General features: G+C 46.1%; 1 protein-coding gene across 1 annotated transcript in view; it reads right to left on the bottom strand.

Annotated features, from left to right (window-relative positions):
* The window catches only part of ryr2a (ryanodine receptor 2a (cardiac)), a 167,242-nt gene that overhangs the window by 38,126 nt on the left and 107,048 nt on the right, over nucleotides 1-22,068 (bottom strand). The window contains exons 29-55 of the mRNA XM_036525633.1: nucleotides 21,515-21,723; nucleotides 20,627-20,970; nucleotides 20,032-20,149; nucleotides 19,204-19,364; nucleotides 18,563-18,722; nucleotides 17,721-17,807; nucleotides 16,870-17,096; nucleotides 15,706-16,510; nucleotides 14,803-15,003; nucleotides 14,585-14,690; nucleotides 14,049-14,192; nucleotides 12,800-13,073; nucleotides 11,542-11,656; nucleotides 10,763-10,895; nucleotides 10,056-10,159; nucleotides 9,026-9,161; nucleotides 8,352-8,538; nucleotides 7,251-7,362; nucleotides 6,732-6,852; nucleotides 5,328-5,497; nucleotides 4,542-4,762; nucleotides 3,518-3,608; nucleotides 2,926-3,066; nucleotides 2,202-2,365; nucleotides 1,683-1,761; nucleotides 1,497-1,586; nucleotides 346-483 (exon numbers count right to left, since the gene is read on the bottom strand). Coding sequence (XP_036381526.1) covers nucleotides 346-483; nucleotides 1,497-1,586; nucleotides 1,683-1,761; nucleotides 2,202-2,365; nucleotides 2,926-3,066; nucleotides 3,518-3,608; nucleotides 4,542-4,762; nucleotides 5,328-5,497; nucleotides 6,732-6,852; nucleotides 7,251-7,362; nucleotides 8,352-8,538; nucleotides 9,026-9,161; nucleotides 10,056-10,159; nucleotides 10,763-10,895; nucleotides 11,542-11,656; nucleotides 12,800-13,073; nucleotides 14,049-14,192; nucleotides 14,585-14,690; nucleotides 14,803-15,003; nucleotides 15,706-16,510; nucleotides 16,870-17,096; nucleotides 17,721-17,807; nucleotides 18,563-18,722; nucleotides 19,204-19,364; nucleotides 20,032-20,149; nucleotides 20,627-20,970; nucleotides 21,515-21,723 — 4,838 coding nt within the window. The remainder of the gene's footprint in view (nucleotides 1-345; nucleotides 484-1,496; nucleotides 1,587-1,682; nucleotides 1,762-2,201; nucleotides 2,366-2,925; nucleotides 3,067-3,517; nucleotides 3,609-4,541; nucleotides 4,763-5,327; nucleotides 5,498-6,731; nucleotides 6,853-7,250; nucleotides 7,363-8,351; nucleotides 8,539-9,025; nucleotides 9,162-10,055; nucleotides 10,160-10,762; nucleotides 10,896-11,541; nucleotides 11,657-12,799; nucleotides 13,074-14,048; nucleotides 14,193-14,584; nucleotides 14,691-14,802; nucleotides 15,004-15,705; nucleotides 16,511-16,869; nucleotides 17,097-17,720; nucleotides 17,808-18,562; nucleotides 18,723-19,203; nucleotides 19,365-20,031; nucleotides 20,150-20,626; nucleotides 20,971-21,514; nucleotides 21,724-22,068) is intronic.

The following is a 22,068-nucleotide window of genomic DNA, read 5'->3' as shown; positions in this document are numbered from 1 at the left end:
ATGAAAGTTTATAATCACAATGACTAAACTGCTTAATAGTGCTGTAAATATGGAAACAGTACATGAAGCCAGAAATGGAAACTGAACCTAGCAACTTAACAAATCCGTGTTGTGTGATATCTGCACTACACCAACGCAGCCCTGATAACTGCGCATGGATAACTTCTGGTAATTGATCGAAGTTAAAGGAATCACAGTTGGCAAGCATCCCTCTCCATCTGTGCTGGAATAGCCTCCCTCTAATTAAAACCGGCACAGTCGATGACTCACAGAGCGGCGTGTGAGCGTACGTGTTATGAATGCGTACACACCACAGCTCCGCGTGCGTCGCCGCTGTGAGCTCACCTGACTGGACTGGGAGATTCGGCGGGCACGGTTGTGCAGCCCCAGGGTGTCTCCCTCCCTCGTCCTCTCGATGCTCCACCCCCAGGCCAGCATGGTCTTCAGGGACTCCTTAATGGGCCAGCGGTATATCTCCTTGTCCTGGAGGATGGATCAGAGGGGCATATCAGTACAGAGCTGTTCAAAATAACTCACTGCCGCCTCCAGCTTGTCCTGTCTGAAATCCAGTCTTCAGTTAACATCTAGGCAGCTCAACTTTTAACTGAGAGGTCGTCTGGGTTAAAATCCTGCTTGGATCACTGCTGCTGTAACCTTGAGCTAACTATAACTTTTTGTAAAAGCAGCATATAAACAGTACGTAATTAAATGAACAATATTTTAAAATACATATTAGGCACATTGATTATTCATGGTAGTTATTTGCTTAGCAGAACCCCACCCCACACACACATACATCCAAGCCATGTTATTATATACTTACACATATACATACATATATATATATATATATATATATATGTATATTTATATATATATATATATATATTTTTTTTTTTTTTTTTTTTACATACCTATATGTAAATCTTTGTATGCATCTGTGCATGTACATACCAACACAGATATTAGACGTCTATGTACACTACAGTACTTACATCATTTTATTTACATAGCTGTATATTTGTTAATGGAATTCACCTGGGATTCAACCCTGTAAACCTAATGCCATTTTATGCCCAGCTGCCCAACAACTGCTCCTAATTCATGTACAGTACCAGTCAAAAGTTTGGACACACCTACACACTTTTTACTATTTTCCACATTTTAGAATAATAGTAAAGACATCAAAACTATGAAATATCACAAATGGAATCATGCAGTGTTAAACAAATCAAAACTATCTTATATTTTGGATTCTTAAAAGTAGCAAAAAATATTTTTAAAGAGGTTTTTTGGAAAGAAATTCATACATATCAGTGTCAACGTTGCAACAGCATTTTTATTTGGAAATTTCAAGCAAGTCTTACAAACAAAATGTCTTTGAAAGCATGTTTCCCGCTGTCTTAATCAGGTGTGTCCAAACTGTTGACTGGTACTGCGCACACCACTATCTCTCGACGGGAGTTAAAAAGCAAACAGCGGCGCGACGGCGCTACCTTCTCAGACAGGCTTTTGTAAGGCTTGAGGAGGGGATGCACTTTGGAGGCTTCGCACAGCTGGTCCCCGTGAACCCAGCCGTTGGCAAACTGGAATGGAAAAAACACAATCAGGGTCAGTCTGACGCCACGTACGCCCCCCCTCTCCGAAACGCCCTCGCTGCAAACAGGGGCCCGATGCCTCACCTTGTCCATGGACCACTTCTCGTGAGAATGCTCAGCATATTTATTGATGAAGTAATCCAGCTTCTCAGGGACAGTCACACTGCAGCAAAGAGAAAGGTGCAACATTCAGTTTTAAATGCCCCTATGGAAAAGCAGTATATGTGTGCACATAAATATTAATTACACAATGCAAGAAAAATATGCTAATGATGAAAACACATTTATACATTTCACTTCATATCCTTAATACATTTAATTACGCGTATTTTAAAATAGATGTACAAAATGACGTGTGTAAATGATTGGTGTCTAGCACATGCAGGATATTTTGACTTAAACATATAATCCTTTCAATGTGGACTAGCTATTTCAACATTTCATATTTACGTGTGTCCACCTAGATGTGGGTGGGTGTTTAATAACAAAAGTTCACACATACACTGTAGCTTAAGAACACAGAAACATGGGTCTGACCCTAAAGCTAGAATAGTTATTGAGGCAGAGGGGTGTTAGTGCGCTTGCGGTGTGCGCGTGTCTCACTTCGAGGTGTCCGCGGGCTGCGGGTTGAAGTTGCCCTCCGCGTCCATGGACGACTGCTTCTCCATCATGGCCACATAGTTGGACTCCATGTAGTCCGGGGGCAGTGCCCCTGCCACAGCACTCAGGCAGGGCAGGGCCAGCTTAAAGAGCTCCTGGTCATACCTCTGAGCATGGGGTACAGAGGGGTACAGAGGGGCGCAGGTTGGCGAGGGGGGGGGTCAGTGACAGGACAACTATGAGTTTAAGCTCAAATTACAAGGGCCCACAGAGAAAACTCATATGAACAAACAGCAGTTTTTAATTTGTTGCTTACTTTTTAATACTGTCGCAATAATATTGTTTCAAAACCATCATTGATTTGCCAATGCTGCATGGATTGAATTGAACATTGTTGTCATTTTTGTAACAAACCACTAGAGGGCACCCAAATCGAACTATTCCTAAATTCCAGCTGTATCTACTTAATACGCCAGTTTATTATCAAAGAGGAAATAGAGTGATGCAAAATTATTTTGTCAGTGTTTCTACAATTAAAGAAGAGCAATAGCATCACTGCAGTACTAATACATTCTAACTGTGTAAAATTTTCAGAACTGTTTCAGATCTTTAAATAAGCATTTGTGGACATATTCAAACATTTTTCAGCACTGCATGCTTGTGTGTAACACTTAACCCAAAACCTTATGATGAGTACAGGGTAATGAGTATGAGACTCTCTCTCTACCTTCTGAGAAAGGGCATCAAATATCCCCCAGAAGAGCTTCCTGGACAGGTGCAGCTCCTCGTCGGACGCGGCCCCGAAGCTCCCCCAGCCTCCGGACAGGCAGTAGTACTTCCAGCAGCGCTCGTAGTGATTTGTCAGCAGCTGGAATGGGGAAAAGAACTGGAGTAATCCCTGGCCTATCCCATTACACCTCTCATATTACACATACACACGCAGGCCCGGTGCTATGGGGGTGCTTAGGGGTGCAGTGCAACCCCAGACACCCCCCCACCCCCGGGGATTGCAATTGCACCTCTGTATTTTCTCCTGGCGCCAGGCCTGTATACAGGCCACCCTCATCGCAGGTGTACAAACAGTAACACTGATGTTAGGTAGTGTACATCGGTTGAGGGACTTGCCCTGCGATTACAGTTACATTACACATTCTCTTGAAACTGCCATTATCTAGAAACTGTAGCAGTGCTTCTACCCGTGAAACCAGCGACAGATTAATTGGTACGTTCCAGGCAGCCATGACATCACAGACCAGATGACTCCACTGACATGCTGTGAGGCACAGTATGTACATAAGCCACGTGTGCTGCGTACTGACCTTGAGGGGCATTTTGGTGTGCTCATTGAGGAGAGGAACATCAAACACCAGCCTCCTGAGCAGGTGCTGCATCATGGAGGGTCTCAGTTTACTGTAGAGACAACACACATGTACAAACACACACACACACACAGACACATACACACAGCAATACTGTGAAAAGGAGTCTTCAAAGTCAATCTACTGTATGCATTACAATTTACTGTGGCTACATAAACGTTACCATTTAATCCAGTCGCTTTGGCAACATTGAGCATTCACTACTACATGGTCAACAGGGACTGTGACACATTTAGACTGGCACACGTAGATATGATAGGTACGTTACTGACTATACGTTTTCAAGATGATTGGTACTTGAAATAAAAGCACTTGAAAACAATGACAAATTCAACAAACAATTACCATATTATGCCACCATACTACAGTAATTTTTTGAGGTAACTTTGTTAGATGGATTACTAAGAGATCAAGATTGCTTCAGTCATGTTGCCCATGACAAGACTGGGAATGTATTTTTATATATTTCTCCTTAACATAGCAGCGGTGTAGCACAGTGGTAAGGAGCAGGGCTCCAAAATTAAAGGTCACGGGTTTGATTCCCCACTGGGGTGCTACTGTTGAACACATGGACAAGGTACTTAACCCACGATTGTCTCAGTAAATATCCAGCTGTATAAACAGATAACATGTAAAAATTGTAACCTGTGTAAGTTGCTCTGGATAAGAGCGTCTGCTAAATGAAAATAATGTAATTACTTACAATTAAAAATTTAACCTATGGAAGTCGCTCTGGATAAGAGCATCCACTAAATGACTGCAATACAATTAATCAGCCAATGGCAGGTAACAACCTAATGTGCCAGGCAGTTCAAAGGACACACATAGGGGAGTGAGGGTTTCACTCCTGACCCCTGCAGCATTTTTCCTGTCATTTTCTCGTCCCACCACGTGGAGCTGTGTCTGTGAGGCTCCATGGTTTCCCCCGGTGAGGCAAGGCGAGGCGGGGCACAGAGGCACTCACCCGCAGACTGCCAGCAGGCACTCCTCGATGGCGTCACGCTGGGCCTTGGTCAGGCAGCAGCCCTTGGACAGGCGGTAGACGGTGTGCAGCAGGGAGTCGATGAGGGAGGCGTAGGGCTCGGTCCCAGCAAACAGCGGGGCGCACTTGGTGAGCAGAGGCAGCACGGCTGTGCACAGGTAGCGGTTCAGGGCCAGGGCCATGTCTGTGGCACTCAGGGCGGCCTGCGGAGACGGAGGGGGGAGGATCACCTGGGTTTCGCCCGCTGGACCCAGACAGGGCTGACCAAAACAGGAGACACCAAGTCCCCTACCGTCTGCCTCCACTGGGTTATTTCACCCACAGTCACTTACAGTGACAATTTAGCTAATTTATCTACTTTATCAATTTATCTACTTTCAGAAGTCATAGATGGATTTGAATTGGAGCTTTTCTAAGGTTTCCTGTTGTGGTCAGCCCTGACCATTGCCTAAATATGGCAGTGAATTCACATTACTCTGACACTGAACATACTGTATGTCCCAGTGATTTGCACTTTATGTATGTGGTGAAGCTAAGTGTAAGGTGCTAATTAGTAAGTAACAAGCTACATGGAATAGCTAAGTGTGAAGCTGCTGAGAAATTCACCATTCAGAGCTGAACAAGGACTGTTTATAACTACTATTCTAAAATGTGGAAAATAGTAAAAATATAGGATAAAAGTTGTGTCCAGTTCTGTCCACTTTTGACTGGTACTGTAGATCCGGATCTGTTCAACTCGGCGCAATGCGGCTCCTTGCAGCTACTCACCGTGTCCAGAGAGGCGGCTGCCCGGAGGTCGGGAAGGAACCCCACTTCCAGGAGGTGCAGCAGGAAGTTCTGGTCCTCGATCCCGTACACGCGGTCCAGGAACAGCACCATGGCGGCCTTGTGGTCCGGACAGAAGCCCGCGGACATGTCCGGCTCCACCACGGTTCCATCTGTGGCCACATGCACACGCACACACGCACACACACACATACACATACACGCACACACGCACACACAAACACACACGCATGAACACAAACACACACACACACGCACACACACACATACACATACACGCACACACGCACACACAAACACACACGCATGAACACAAACACACACACACACACGGGCACACACACAAACGCGTGCGCACACACACGCACACATGCATATACACACACACATACACACACACGAGCACACAAACAGGCATACGCACACACACACGCACACACCAGGCCAGTGAGCGGGGGGTTTTTTTCAGCACATTCCCATTTGCTTGATGACATACATATTTGTTGCGTTGGTCTAGACTCAGACTTATTTATTATTATTATTTTCAGTCTAGGAAACTCAAGAAGTGTCACACAGCGGAAAATGTATTTATTCCTTTAAGCAACAACAGAATGTTCCGAGAGATCCATTATCTTGGCTCATTAGTTTAGTTGAGTCAGAAAGCTGCTTAAAATAGGTCTTTGTACCAAAGCGACAACAAAGACCATCACATCACACAGCTTTGAGGATGTGTTGAGGAATAGTGTGACAAGTGAAAAAGACATCCTCCGTCTGGATGACGGATGAAGACAAGCAGGAGCAGAGCTGTCTTAATGCTTCAATGCTTTAATGCTTTAATGTAAATGCTCCTTGAGCTATTCTATGATAAAATAAAACCCAGGGAATGTATTTGGTTGGACATACCAATTTTCACACATCAGCCAAGGGTTATGTTTTTTGTGTGTGCCTTGAAACGTCCAACCAGACAGGCTCCACGTGGTTGATTTCCAAATACTTATTGCATTATCTATCGATAAAGTGCCTTTAAATTTACATCACATTACATTACATTACATTAATTTAGCAAATGTTTTTATCCAGAGCACCTTCCAGCACAAAAGGACAGAAGTGTATCCATGCAAGTTGAATGAGCAACCATGTCAGACCAGGCTAACAACACTCCCAGACCAGTGAGTGTGAGCATACCTTAAAATAAATACGTCATATATAACTTAAAACAAATAATAAAATAATAATTAAATATAAGTCATAAAATAATAATGAAATAAATCATGCATAAATTTACTGCATGAATGTGTCCTTAAATGGCCAGTGTATTGTAGGTCATTTACAATACACTGGGCACCGGGCATTTTCGGAAGTCTGCGGAGTGTGTGCTGCTCTGACCTTTGGCGAGAGTGGGCATGGGGAAGGGGATGCTGATCACCCCCTCCAGGTCCTCGATGGGGATGAGGGAGCGCAGGATGGCCCTGATCCGGATCGCCTCGCCCTTCCCAGCGTGGATCAGCTGCAACACATGGCGGGAAGAGGAACATTCTCATTTTCGGCAGCAGCCATGCTGCATTGTGGGGCTTTGAGCTTACTCAGGGTATGGGAAACCTGGTAGTCATGCATGCACACGCTCATACACACACACACACACACACACACACACACACACAAACGCACACAGGCATACGCACAAATCTGTCTAGATCCAAGTGTTATGGGAACCCTCTCACACTGTTTAGACCTGTACTTCCACTAAACAGTTTCTTTCTCTCTCCTTTCTCTCACAGTTAATGCTGCCTGCATTTGAGGCCGAAGAACTTCATCATTCACTCTCCCTGCAGAGACACAAAGGGCAGCGCAGGTGATGCGTGGCCAGGTGGAGGTGTGTGTGTATGAGGGGGCGCTGGGACTCACGTGCATCTCCGGCGCACAGCGCCCCAGCAGGTCGATGAGGGCCGCGTAGAAGGTCATGATAGCATTGCCCATGTGGATGGTGTCGTCCTCCTCATCCTCCAGCATGTCACTGCTGCGGGGGTGAAAACAGGGTGTGAAAACCTCCAGCTCCCACTAGGGGGCACTGCTGCACTCTCCCTCTCACAGTGAATCATACACTTCAGCACACTGACACCTGGAAAATAACCATCACACTACAGGCAAGTATTTAAGAGTGCTGACAATCTCTTAGGTCCAATTACAGAAGAAAGGTTGGCTGGTAAGATTCGCAGGTAGCTCGGAGCTGGCTGTGAATCTGCATAGCTCTTTTAGTGCACAAACTGAGAAAAGAAAAAAGAGAAAAAAGCATCTCTGTGATGATGCACCACAGGGAAGACATATCGAGACTATGGCCCATTTTGTCTTGACTTTTCCCACAATAGCGGGAGCGTTTATGTAACACCTGGTAAGGAAAGACAGATCGAGAGCAGGGTAGAGTAATGAGGGACTACTTTCAGCTGCAGTGTGGAGAGAACAGGCACCCTTCCCCCGCAGCACAAGCCATTAAAAAGTTCACATTCCTGCGCATCACACATTTTAAATAACACAGATGACAAGGTCAGTCCAAAGTCAACTTATTTCTATCTAGAAGTGTACACTAAGCGGTATAGCTGCGGTTCATGCTTGTTACATTTGCCCCTCAAACCCTGAGGCAGGTTTTCTGTGCCGCACTCCTCTGGTGTGCCCTGACACACAACCAGCTGACAAACACGAGGGAGATGTACTAAGAACACAGACCTGCCTGCAAGCCCTGATTTTCATAAAAAGGAACAACTATTTTTACAAGACATTGCATTTCGAAGAGAGAGTCCATTCTCAAAATGACAAAAATAACTGCAGGAAAGTACAGCAGGAAACTGCAGACTCCGTAACATTGCAGATTAAGTAAGGGGCTAAAAATACTGACTGAAACGGTACCAGTACTGCCGGGGGGGGAAGCGCCAGCCTGTGGAGACGCACAGAGCAAACTCTTTCCATAACAACAACTAGACCGAAGAAACTGCTATCAGAGATTCCACCTACAGGGTCCTGCTGGACTCGGAGGTGGGGGAGGGGCCATCTCTGCTTGGGTCCTCTGAGATTTTGATAGCATCCTCCATGGCGGCCAATAGACCGTTCCCTCCTTCCCCTCTCAGGGCGGGGCCAAAGCACTCTGGCCGGCGAATCAGCAACCTCACCACCACGTTGGCGTTCTCCTCCACGCTTTCACCTGAGAGAGCAATGAAGCAGAGGACTTCAGCCGCTCAGCAGTCTTAAGTCATTCAAAGTCTATTGGGTTCTCTTTGTTCATATGCAGCCAATGGCCAGAACCCAGCACAGACCCCTCAAGTGAGATGTTGGGACATGAAACATTCAGTAGACACCTAACACAGTAACATACAGCACTGGTGTCCACTGGATATCCATGAATTTCTCATTTTTGCTTCAACTCAGGTCTTAATTTCTGGATATAAACCACTGCATTTGCACAATTCAGGGCTTAATTACTTAACTGGATCTATCAACAGAAGGGAAACTACTGGCTGAAAATGCCAACCAGTGGACATGCAAAAAGGGTCTCCAAAACCCCTCAGGACATTGGATCTCAAGTTTACAAGCCTGACATAGAGCTACTAGTATGACCAAATGTCAGTCTACAAAGTATGACATGACAAGTACTGGTGCTTGTGTACGGCACAGTGCACGGGGCCCGTTACCGTTGCAGAACACAGCGAAGCGAAGGAAGTCCAGGTAGCGCTCCCCCTCGACGGGGTTCCAGCCGATGTCGGGGTAGCCCTTAGACACCAGCATGGTGCAGCTCTGCAGGCCGCAGCCAGCCAGGTACTGCACCACCTGCAGAGGGGAGGGGACAGAGAGAGGACTGAGAGGCACAGCACCCTGAGGGGATAAGGAATGCCTCTGTCCCAAAACGTGCTATCAGTTACTGCCCTTATTGATTGACAATGACTCAGAAGGTGAAGGCTGCTCCCGCTTTTTGATGGACTGCAGTGCTGCAGTTGTGGTTTAATCCGCAACCAAATGAGCGATATCAGATATCACCTATCTGCCATTTTGAAATGGGTTTTTCTAAGGTCATTCTGGAGACGCAGTGTTACAAATGCAGAAGGAGCTCTCAGAGACCAGGCTCTAATCTCTGCAGCACAACTGAATATGCACTATGATCTGAAATGGGAAAATTCTGGTTTTAAAATGCGTTTTTCAAATGTCACTGAACAGGCTTGAATTTCTTGCCCTGGTGCACTGGCCCCCTTGGCCCTGTGAGCTGGGGTCAGCTGAGGTCAGACGGGGGAGGGGGCATAATGGCACCCTCATAAATGTGGTGTGCTGTGACCAAGGTCAATGTTATGGAGATTGATGTCCTCGGGGGCAAATGAGTGAGTGACTGACTGAGAGAGAGAGGAGAGTTTACTCCAGTGAGCAATTTCAATGATTAAATCTAAATGATGAAAAAGCAAGTAGTTGTGTGTGCCGTTATTCCATTAAGGATTGCGTTTATTGCAATAATACAAATGTACAGAGACCCAGAGGTACCAAGCAGTTCTTTGACAGTGCATTGGCAGTGGGGACATGTGCAATTCTGGTTATGTGAACCAGTAAGATCCAGACGCAGCACATGCATACAGTGTTCAAGGAGTCTACTTTGTTGGTGACTTTGTTTCTGGCTAATTATAGATCTATACATCCCTCCGCATAGTGGCCTGAAAAAGAAAGTTTCTCCTTTCTTACTTTCTCCAGGTCCGGCTCCCGGAGGGCCAACGCCAGCTCATTGTTATCCATCACAGAGGCAGCAGCCACATCTAGGGGAGTGGAACCCCGCATGGAAGGGGACGCTGGGGAAAAAAGAGTGCAGCAAAACAGCCAAAAAATCAGGGCAGGGACTGCGGCATGGGGAACACCGGTGACAGGGACATGGGGACGGCAGCCTGCCCAGATGCGCTGGATAGCAGCTAACTAGTCTAAAGGTCTTTACTTTGGAATAATTACATCTGAAGACAAGAAGGGAATATGTATGTCAAACACCTGATTCACAGCATAGGCTGGTAAGCAGGATAAACGCATCGTATAACAACTCCATAAGTATGTCACCGTAGAAGTACTTGGAGAAATTTGGCTTGCCTATCTGTCATTGGGATAAATGATTAAGACCACTACTCTGTAATAAGGCCACTATTACTGCAATGAATGCCTCTGGCAAGATAAAGGGGAATCGATTACGATCACCTATATACTGGTAAACGAGGTAAGTACATTTAATTATAAGTCTGAAAGTCTGGCATGAACAGAAGTACTCAATGATGAGGTGAGAGACAATGCATATCAATACCCAGCATACAGCGCTAGTATTAGAATAAGTAGTGCATACTAAAGCATTCTGTGGTGCTTATCGTAACATTACAGTTTTTAACTTTTAAAAAATCAGAGATCAGCCTTACCGAGTCCAACACTGCTGTTTTCCAGCAAGTAACTGAGATGGTCGAACATGGCTTTTTGGTTTTGTCTACTGATTCGACAGAAGTAGCAAAGAAAACGACAGCAGTTGGCCACCATCTTAGGAAATGTGATTTCCTTGACGAAAGTAACAAAAGAGTCGACACTATTACTGGTCACATTACATTACATTCAGTTCAGATCATCAGAAAAGGAGAGACAAATCAATGAGACAAATGCATAGAAATTCAACAAGCAACATTAAGTACATTAAGCAAAATCATAAAGTACAGTACAAGTGTAAAGTTTGGACAAACTCGATTAAGATAATGGGAAACATGCATTTAAAGGCTTATGTTTAAATGCTTGAAATTTGTTTGTGAGACATATATAAACAGTGAGGCTACTGTCTATGTATGAATTTCTTTCCAAGAAAAAAAACATTTAAAGAAATATTTCTGGCTACTTTGAGGAATATAAAATATAAGATAGTATTGACTTGTTTAACACTTTTTTGGACATTTGGACTAATTCCATTTGTGTTATTTCATAGTTTTGATGTCTTTACTATTATTCTAAAGTGTGGAAAATAGTAAAAATAAAGAAAAACCCCTCTATGAGTGGGTGTGTCCAAACTTTTTACTGGTACTGCACATTAAGCAACAAGATACTGTACATTTAAAAATTCATTACCTGTAGCATGACAGCTACTCAGTCCAAAACAATGACATTTAAAAAGATTAAGACACTAGTGTCCACAGGTGAGATTTGGGTAGCTGCTTACCTTGGACTCTCCTCCTCCCAGCACATTCACCATCACCTCCATGACAGTCTCATGCATACCCAGCGCCCTCATCAAGTTTGGGTGCTGGTAGAAAACTTTGTTGTTCATGATGTCTCTGCGCAGGAACAGAAAGCACAAGATGGAGTGTGAAGACTTTTACAGGGCTGTCTCTGAACTGTGCTGAGCTCAATCTGCTGGTGCTGAACATGCTAGCACATATTAGTGTTTCCTAGGTTTGATGAAAAGGAATTTTTAACATATGACTCCACTTAAGGATAACCTGCCAGATAGATTGATCAACAAAACATATTCAGGTATATTCATTTTGTACCTGTACATCTTGTACTTGTACTTTGTATCAATTTTTTCAAAGCATGTAGATTATTATAACCATAGCCACAGTATATATTGTGTTAATGACGCTGGCCCAAGTAATCAACAACTATTTGCTGCACATAAGTTTGAACCATGAATCAGAGTTAGGGCACAGTCTTCATGAGAGCGGGTTTTGTGTATTTACTACAGGTAATGAGGGCAGCTTTATTGGGACAGCATGGTGGTTTTCAGGACAAATAGCAGGAGCAAATGGGGCTAGTATTCCCTAAACTGACAGGATTAGTGCTTTAGGGGATCAGTTTCCAAACTGTGAGTCAGGACCTACTGATCAGTTTTGAGATGGGTGGAGGGAAGTAGCAAGATAAGTGTTATATCCTATCTACAGACTATTACACTAATCAAACACTGTGCTGACTATACTGTTTTTTTGAAATACAAGTTAAAAAACTTCCTTTCACAGTCAAACTTCATGTTTTATATCTACCTCAATCCACCTCAATCCCCACCCATTAACACCTGCTACTTCTAATATTTGATGTTTATTTTACATGTAGTATCACAATGTATCTTGGATTCTGTGTTCTAGTGACTGATGTAGTATACTTGGCCTCCATTACCTAATCAGGTTGCACAAGTTGTAGTAGGGCTTGAATTGTATTACGCTCACTCTCACTGGTCTGGGAGTGTTGTTATCCTGGTCTGACACTGTTGCTCACTCAACCTGAATGAATACACTTATGCCCCATTGTGCTGGAAGTCGCTCTGGAAAAGAGTGTCTGCTAAATGAATGTAATGTAACACATGAACGTGTGTTTGGCAAGATTACAGGTTACACGTGAAAGCTTGGGAGCTGCGGGGCAAGAGCCTGAGTCGGGAGCGTGAGCGGTGTGTGTTCAGCTCAGGAACCGTGCCCCGTCCTCACCCCAGGCCCCGGATCATCAGCTTCTCCTCCTCGCGGCCCATGCGCACGCTCAGCAGGGAGCGGATCTGGCCCAGCGACGCCAGCAGGTTGATGGTGTCCTCCACCGACACCGCGTTGATGGTGTAGGTCTTGGGCAGGGCGCGCACCTGGCCCCCGATGCCATCATACTGCCGGTGCAGGAGCACGAACATGGCCCGCACCAGCTCCGGGTCCTCGATCACGGACTCCTGGGCCCAGCGGACCATGGTCTCCGAGATCAGCTGCTGCAGAGTGCCTGGGAGGAGAGGAAGGAGCCACAGTCAGTGGGGAACCCACACATAAACAGAATAACAATGAACTCCATTACTTCATTGCTTCATTGCATTACTGTCATTTACCAGATGCTCTTATCCAGAGCGACTTACAGAGGTTACATAGTTTTATCCATTCATACAGCTGGATATTTACTGAAGCCAACTGTGGGTTAAGCATCTCAAGGGTATGATGGCAGCACCCCAGCCGGCAATGGAACCAGCAACCCTTTGAGCCCTGCTCATTACCACTGCACTGCCACCCGACTACTTCATTACTGTTTTGTTCATTACCTCTTGATTTTGATTTTGTACTAAATGTGCTATTGCATTGCTATTTTCTTTAATTGCTGTCTGTGTTTTTAACATACACTATTGTATATTGTGTAGATTCCTTAAGATTCAGAAAACACATTCTACAAATAAAACACATTACTATTTTCAGTGTTACTATTACAGTTATTAAATGAATTACAGTGTGCAAGTAACCCTTACAAAAAATGATATATTGAGAATTTATATGTATTTGATGGATTGATTGTATTTTAGTGAATATATTTTTAGCTAAATAAATACAGTATACTTAAAATATATAAATTAGCGCTATTCCTATATTGTAATATACTTATGATTTTCCTCAATATATTTTAATTGTAATTGCAATATATTTTTGCATTGAACAGCAAATTTCTCAATATACTGAAATTTTGAAAATTTGAAATTTGAAATTTGAAATTTGAAAAGGCAGACATTACAGAGAAAAGAAATACACATGAACTAGAAATGTTCTTGCAGGCTGACTGAGAAGGACGATGGGTGAAGGTTGAGAGGAGGAAGAGGAAGAGCCGAGGGAGGAAGAATGAAGGGGAATGGATGCCAAGGCCCTGCCGTGAGATGGAGCATCCATAATGATGGGGACCCGGGTGTGCTCATAACTGAGAACCGTCAGGGCTGCTTACTGGGCTTCTTTGATTTTTTTTTCTTTGGCAAGTCCACCATCTTCTTCTTCAAGTAGGCCACTTTCTCCACCAGCAACAGGAGGCGGCCTCGGATGGTGAAATCCCCATCCGCCTCATTTGCCTTGTCATCATCCATCTCGATCCCTGCAGACGGAGTGCCAAACAATTACCAAGGCGCACAGCGCAAGGACAAGATATGCAACGCTGTACCAGACATACATTGGCATTACACACATAATCAAGTAACAGGGAGGCCAGCCAACACTGCATCAAAGTAACTTGCAGGCAATTAAGGGATAAAGGAGCAAAAGTCAAAATGTGGAAACTGTAAAGCGATTAGTCTACCGGGTCTCCAGCTTTACTCAAATGGCTAGCTTTCTGACTTTAAATTGGCTGTTGCATAACTGTGCTTAAAAGATAATACCCTCCAAAACTTGCAAAAAGGAGTAGCTGATTTAAAGTTGCAACTATTTGAATACAGCGCTCAGGTTAAAGAAACAATAGATAACAAGTATGTGATGAACGAGGGTGTCTACCACAGTGGGCCATTAAGTCCTCGTGGAAGTCCAGCAGCTGTTCTCTGATGTTGTCTGGGCACGGGCAGTCCTGCTTTTCATCCTTAAAGTTCAGCAGCATGTTGATCTGTTGGGAAAGGCGGGTGACACTGTAGTGAGGCATGGGTAGCCACTCAAGTACTCAAGGGTAAACCATCTTCCGAACTGCACTGCCGGAAGACGGCAAAGAGAAAACAGACCTGCTCCTGAGGCGGCGATCGAAACTCTTTGGTCTTCTTGGCGGTTAGGGCGGCGGACATGTTGAGGGCCTGCATCACCTCGTTGTAGCGGAAGCGCTGGTTCTCCTGGAGGTTGGCCACAAAGTCATCGGAGAAGGCCACCACCGCCTCGATCCGGTGCCTCACCTGGCAGTCGCACAGGTACTGGAGCAGGTGGCACATCTGTGCGGGGGAGGAGACAAGAGGCGGCGCTCAGACTGGAGGGCGATTACGAGGCCTAAAGATACAAGGGAATTTGATAGACACCACAAGGGTGCTTATGCTGTAATTCAGGCTGCAATCAGACTAGTTAGCGCCATGCTAAATCCACCTGAGACCCTGCCAGTTTAAACGCTTCCCGTAGCCCCGGGCCCCAAGACACGGACAGCCTATTAAAACCAAATCCATCATCATCAGCTATAATTAAACTATCACCCTCACCGAGGGTACTGAGATGTAAAAAAACTCTTGTAACTCTTGTTAGAGTTAAATGTTAGACGTGAACAAACCATAGTATGTGACCGTCTTCTAATGTTCCTTGAACACTACAAATCACCAGTTTTCAATCAGCTGTCCAATTAGGACAGAGGTGCTTCGAGGAGGGTACAACGGTTCTGTCACATAGTGAAGTCGATCAGAGGAGATAAAATGTATTGCTTTGTACTGTGAGGGGAAGAATGTCAGGGAGTGCTAATATTTACATGCTACATAACAGGACAAGCTCTGACGCCTATGCAGAGACGAGAAGAGGTGGGTGTGCCCCCTCACATCCTGTCTAAAAGGGTAGATGGGCAGGGAACCTGACGTAAACAGTGACTGACACATCTTTTTGTACCAGGTTTAGGACAAATATAAAGGAAACGACTGGGTGACTTTGTGTCTCACTTGCAGCTTGACCGGCTCCGGGAGCTTCATCTGGAGCAGGCCCTCTTTGGGGACGTTTCCCGCCCTCCTGCTGTCCTCTCCCCCTGCTCCCTCTATCCGGAACTCGCCCTTGAAGCCGTCGCCATCGGGCGTGCCGACACCCTCGTGGCCCGAGTCCTCGGAGAAGACGCTGGGCTCGATGAGCTGCAGGATGTTCTTGAGGTCGCCGTTGTGGAAGACGCCCATGATGAGCAGCGTGTAGAAGAGCTTGATGAGCGGCACGAAGAGGAACTCGGTGCTGCCCCCTATCGGGTCGCGCACGTGCAGGCTGCCCTCCCGCACGGCCTCCGTCAGCATCTCGATGGTCTTGGTCTTCAGGATCTCCAGCGGAAACTCGGGGCTGTACTGGAAGAAGTCGCCGCTGACGCTGACGAAGCTGGGCGAGGAGAAGTGCATCCTGGGACGGAGAGAGGTGCTGAGGCCGATGCCCGGGAGCCCGTGTTTCTTCTTCTCGTCCGGGAAGAGCGTGATGCTCTTGGTCTCCTCCGTCATGGGCACAATGTACTCGTTGTTCATCATGAGGCGGGCGGTGGCGTAGGTGCTCAGGTGGATGTCGATGAGCAGGTCGTAGTAGCCCGTCCGCAGCAGGCCCGGCATGTACTTGTTCTCGATGGCGTAGAGCAGCTGGGCCTCATCCACGTGGCTGCAGAGGGCGTGCGCCACCCGGTTGTTGCCCAGCGCGCACACGGCCGAGTAGAGCCGCAGGGTGTGGTAGTGGAACTTCAGCAGGTCCTTCTGCTCGGTCAGCTCCAGGATGTCCACGGACCTGGAGGGTGGGGGGGAGCACAGAGTATGGCTTGAGTTGAGGTTTACACATGGAGCTACACTCTCATGTTGTGATTAAAAGGCTTGCTTGTGCATAATAACTCATAAGTGCAACACATTGACATGAGCGTCATAACGACATTCATTGTAATTCTACAGTTACACTGTGGATTAACTCATAGGCTACATCCTAGTGCTATATTACATTATGTTACATTATTGTCATTTAGCAGCAGATTCTCTTCTCCAGAGGGACGTACATTGGTTACAATTTTATGTTATCCATTTATAATAGCTGGATATTTACAGGGAGGGAAAGCGCTTTTTGAAGCAGTGGACGGGCTTCCCGTGAGGCCTGACCTGTTCTCCTCCGGGATGTGCAGGGACATGAACTGCAGGGGCTCGCAGCACTGCACCACCCAGCCGTGGCGTTCGTTCACGCGGGACGTCTCCACCTTGGGGAAGTGGTTGGGCACGCGGCTCCACAGCACCGGTGTCAGGCACTGGACGTGCAGCCGGGGCGGGCACTGAGGCATGGGGTTCTTCCGCTCGCTTTTGAACAGCCCCGCCGACAGGGGCATGACGTTCTGACAAACACACACAGCCAGGGGCTAGACTGAGAACCTCGCAGGCTAGCATCTTACTGCCTTTTCCTCATCATTTATAATAACTACTATTACAATACTTAGAGGTACAGTAACAATAAGTAAAACTCCATTAGAGCTGGATTCTGGAAAAATGACTTTTGACCCCCTGGGTTAGACCCTCTTATTATCCGCACTGTTAAGAAAAAAGCCCAGGTAAAAAAAGAGGTCCTAGAATTAAAAAAGCAATTACTAATATTCTAGTAATTCAGTAAAAATCATTCACTACATTCACTTTGTAGTCAGAGTTGATTATACCCTCAGCCCGCAGCAGAGACCTAAATTAACACTGCAGCAGGAAGGGTGTAGAAAGAGACAGAACTAAAGCAGCAGAGTGCCACTCAATGCTCAGCTGTTCTTGCAGCTGACCGCTCCAGAGAGCCCCGGTGAAAAACTCAAGAACAGCTGGAGGGGGGGAGCGGCGCTGTAAGTGGTTCGAACTAAGCGGCTTGTGACCATGCAGATGTACGCAGAAGTAAGCCAGGCCAGTCAGAGCCCCAGAGACAGAGGCATGGCACGTTCCTGGCTCTATTTGCGGCAGGTCCTTTGTCACGGCGGCACGATTACCTTTATGCGTCCCAGTTCGAACTGAAACACGTTGGGGCTGGTGGCCTGAGCGAACACAGCGGGGAACAGCTTGGTGCTGGGCTCGACCTGGTGAAACGCAGAAAACACAGGTGGCACGGCTATAAATATGCTGCCAGCTGAAGCAATGTGGCACAGAGACAAGGGAAACACAAATCAGATTTCATATGGGTGACGATGACAACATCAACTCCTGGCTGACTCCAAGTGACTGATTTCACAGTGTGAATCCGCATTGCCTAACTTGATGGCATTACCTAAGTTGATGGCTTAGTGCCTAAACTGAGACTTGATGGCTCTTACAGTTGTTCCTCCTCTAGGCGTCATCCATTAAACCCCATGTGGCTGCATTAGAAACCTCAAGCTACAGCCAGAGCTCCTCATAAGGAGTATAATTTAACCAGGGCTCATCAGGAGGAGTACAATATAACCAGAGCTCCTCATGACATGACATTACATTATTGTCATTTAGCAGACGCTTTTATCTAGAGTGACATACATACATGTGGGCTACAATTTTATCCATTTATAGAGCTGGATACATTACTGAGGCCATTGTGGGTTAAGTACCTTGTCCAAGGGCACAACAGCAGTGCCCCAGCAAGGAATCAAATGAGGAGCCTCTCAGTTATGAGCCCTGCTCCTGATCACTACACCATACTGCATAATCATGTAGGCTATAAACAGGCTCCTCATAAGGAGTACACAATCAACCATGGCTCTGCATATGAGGAATATGCTATAACCAGGGCCCCAAATGGAGGAGTACAGTAAAGCCAGGGTTTCTCATGACCAATAGGACAGGGACAGTGCTCTTCTTTCACCTGGTAGTACGTGCTGAGCTCCTTCCCATTGGCAGTGAAGGTCAGCAGCCCGTTGGCAGTGTCCACCAGACAGCCAATCTCCAGGCCGTTGTTGTTTCGGCCTTGGCCCGGGCTGGTGCTCTCTCCTGCCCACACCATGTAGCAGTTGCTGCGCTTGATGCTGCCGTTGGGACAGGGGGTGAAGTGGGAAAGTCACGCATGGGGTCGCAGTTTCAGTCCCGCTGGCATCTTCCTGACTTAAATAGTAATTAGCCACCACTGATATATTCAACTACAATACCTACGCTGCCCTCTTATCAATTGCTTCATGTTCTGCATGCCATCAACAGGCTGGAGGCTGTGCAGTAATGTTCAGTCAGCTCCCCCTGATATATTCAACTACTACTCCCATGATTCTTCCAGTAAATCCTGTTATGTTCTATTTGTCCTTAAAAAGCTGTACTGAATGTACTGTAATGCCGTCAGCTCCCCCTGATTTATTTAACTACAGTTCCCATGATTCCCTCTTAACAATCCATTTATGTTCTGCATGTTATAAACAGACCGGGACATGTATAATAATGTTGTTGTGATGTGCTGCAGGGGGATCAATAGGGATTTATGAATTTGCCAACACGGGCAGCACCACAGTTCCGGCTCACCTCTCATGGACCTTGCCCTTCTCGTCCCCCAGCGTGACGGTCACCGTGCGGACCTTGTCCAGCTCGAAGGCCGTGTCATACTGGTGGAAATCGGAGGTCACCCAACCCACCCACACACTAGAGGGCTCCTGACCAGGGAAGATCCTCACCGAGTAATAGTACTGGGGCAAAGGTAGAACAGATAACTATCAACATTGATGAAAGACAGCGAGAGGATTCTTCATGTCTATAAGGTAGCCGACCAATGGTGATTTGTGGCTTCACAGTACACTGTGGAAAAAGCCCTAATAAATTGTAAGATAGAGTGAAGAAACACTGGTAATGTTGTAGCTACTCATATAAAATGTTATATCTAAACTCTAAAATCAAACTCTAAACTGACACATTTAATGCATTTGTGCTTAAGTGCTTTAATGGGTTCTTACACTGCAAATTTAGCCCACAGATGGTGGGATGGTTTCAATCATATGACTCGAGTGACCTGCTGGAGAGTTAAAGTTAGTGGTATCTGTGGTGTAGAGACCTGTTTGAAGTACGAAATTCAGACACAAATTAAAATAACTGTCAGTGCAAAGCATCCATTACTGGCCCACATAGCTTATGGTGGGATGTTTTCAACGATATTATTTGAGTGACCTGGTAGAAGTACAGTAAAGCTGGTGGCCCCTTCAGTAAAGAAGTTTACTTTAAGTACAAAGTTTAGATACAAACTAATAAAGAAGTAAAAAAAACAGTCACAGTCCTAATGTTTTGCTAGTGAGAGTCCATTTGATTGGTCCATAGCGGGCTTCATGAACCTTCCCTGTCCAATCACACTGGGAGCCATACCGTGGAGGTCTGCATCAGGTACTCGTAGTCGTCCCTCTCATCAGCCAGCACCTCCTCTGACAGGCGAGCAGACGAGTGGCTGGTGTTGAAGTCCGGCTTGGTCCTCTTCAGCATGAACCTAGAAACAGAGCGACGCTGCTGCAGGTCACATGACCTTCAGTAAAAACCGCCCTTTTACTTGTCATTCCATGGGTTTGCATGGGGACATCATGTGATGACATCACAATGGGGGAATCACTATGAACCACCTAACAAGCATCTGGGGCTGTTCTTAAAAATGATAATTATTTATAATAATTTCACTTTACAATTACCATTTGCAATCTGCCATATGTCTAATGAGTGCCTTCTGGTAAAATATTTAAAACTGAGCCCCAAGGAAATTTGTAGCAGGATGTATCAAGAACACAGTAAGCCAGTAGCGCTTCCAAGGTTTTGTCGGTTCAAACAAATGTTTCCACAGAGTGTTATATTCTCACAGAACCCCATTCAGTGCCTTTAATGAAGGGGACATAATTGTCTCCCTAGCCAGCCAAACAGTACAATCTACTTCCAATTCCCAGGAAGGAGGAGGATGAGAGCAAGTGACACAAACCTTTGCTTGAGCTTGGAGGGTTTCTCTTGGTTGTAGTCCTTGTGGTTGTTGAATTCATCTTTGTCCTTCTCCGGCCCGTTGGACCCCAAGTGCCCATGAGCCGTCTTCATGAGGACCTCGAAGTCCGAGACAGTCTCAAAGTCCTCCAGCTCCTTCTTCGGCGAGAAGAAGCTGCCGTTGGACGGCAGGGTGCCCCCCGGGGACTTGGAGAAGCCCTCAGCGCACTCGACAGGCATGCTCAGGCGGTAGAACACGATGTCGGTGTTGCTGTTCTGAGAGCCAAATGACCTGTGTGTGACCTTCAGGCAGGGTGAGCTGTCGATGGTCCCGTCGATTCTCGTAACCTGTTTTCGGGGAGGGGTGCAGCAAAAACAGCCGCATCACTGTTAGCGGTAGCAGACGCTTGGTACACAAAGTGCTTGCTTAAAAACTAAAAATGTAGTAAATATAGCTTTAATTGCTGTATTTCAGAGAAAGAGGGTGTATATGAGGGACAATATGGTGGTGAGTATCAAGGTCTGATGTCACAATTGGTGGCCATTAGGAACAGTGTGGCAGTGCGATCAGGGAACAGGACTTGAAGATTTGTGGGGCCATTGCTATGGTATTCCTGAGCAATGTTAACCTGAGCTGGTTGTCGGAACAGTTTTATTTTAGAATGTGAGGATCTCAACACAATCTGAAAACACAAATAGACTTCTCTGCCCTGGAGTGCATTCCCAGTGTTATACCCTCACAGATAATAATAATTAATTAACAAATAATAATATGGTAATAACAAAGCAGGGAGAGGGAGGGTTATGCCCCAACAGTGGGGGTGGGAGAGGTGTCTGAGCTTTAAATAGACAGAGACACATTTGGGCAGAGTTTTGGCAGGGGGGAGCTCACCTCGATGTGCTCGTGGTTGTGCGGGACGGGGATAAACTGGGGCAGCCTCTTGCTCAGCCACATGGTCAGGTCGCGGTTCATGTTGACAGCGAAGGGCTCGTACCCTTCCTGCAGGCCGCAGATCGTGAAGTACTTGAGGGTGCTGACGTCCTTCCCGAAGTTCATCCGGCCCACCTGACTGATGCCCAGGCTGCAGACGGGAATGAATCCTGGGGGAGAGACAGCGCGGGCATGAGGAGGAAGGACTGTCCCGCGGACGGCCGAAAGAGACCCAAAAACAGACGCGCACCAGGCTTTTTTAAGCACAGAACCCCATCTAGTTCAAGTTCACTGCTGACATTTGCAAGGTGGAGACGTCTGAGTGATCGTGTGACAACTTCAGCCACCAGCTCCAATCTTTCCAGGCAGTCAGCAGTGTCCACTACAACCAGTAGGTGGCATCAAAGTAAAAATGTTGTGGTGTGGAGCTAAAGAAGCTCATCTTCAAACAATCATCACTACGTGTCACCTGCGGTGAGATGCACACTGCAGTTTTAATAGACTCATGAATTTAT

This window comes from Megalops cyprinoides, chromosome 1, assembly GCF_013368585.1.
Source record: "Megalops cyprinoides isolate fMegCyp1 chromosome 1, fMegCyp1.pri, whole genome shotgun sequence".
In the NCBI taxonomy this organism is placed as follows: domain Eukaryota; kingdom Metazoa; phylum Chordata; class Actinopteri; order Elopiformes; family Megalopidae; genus Megalops; species Megalops cyprinoides.
This window is presented reverse-complemented; position numbering and strand designations above follow the sequence as displayed.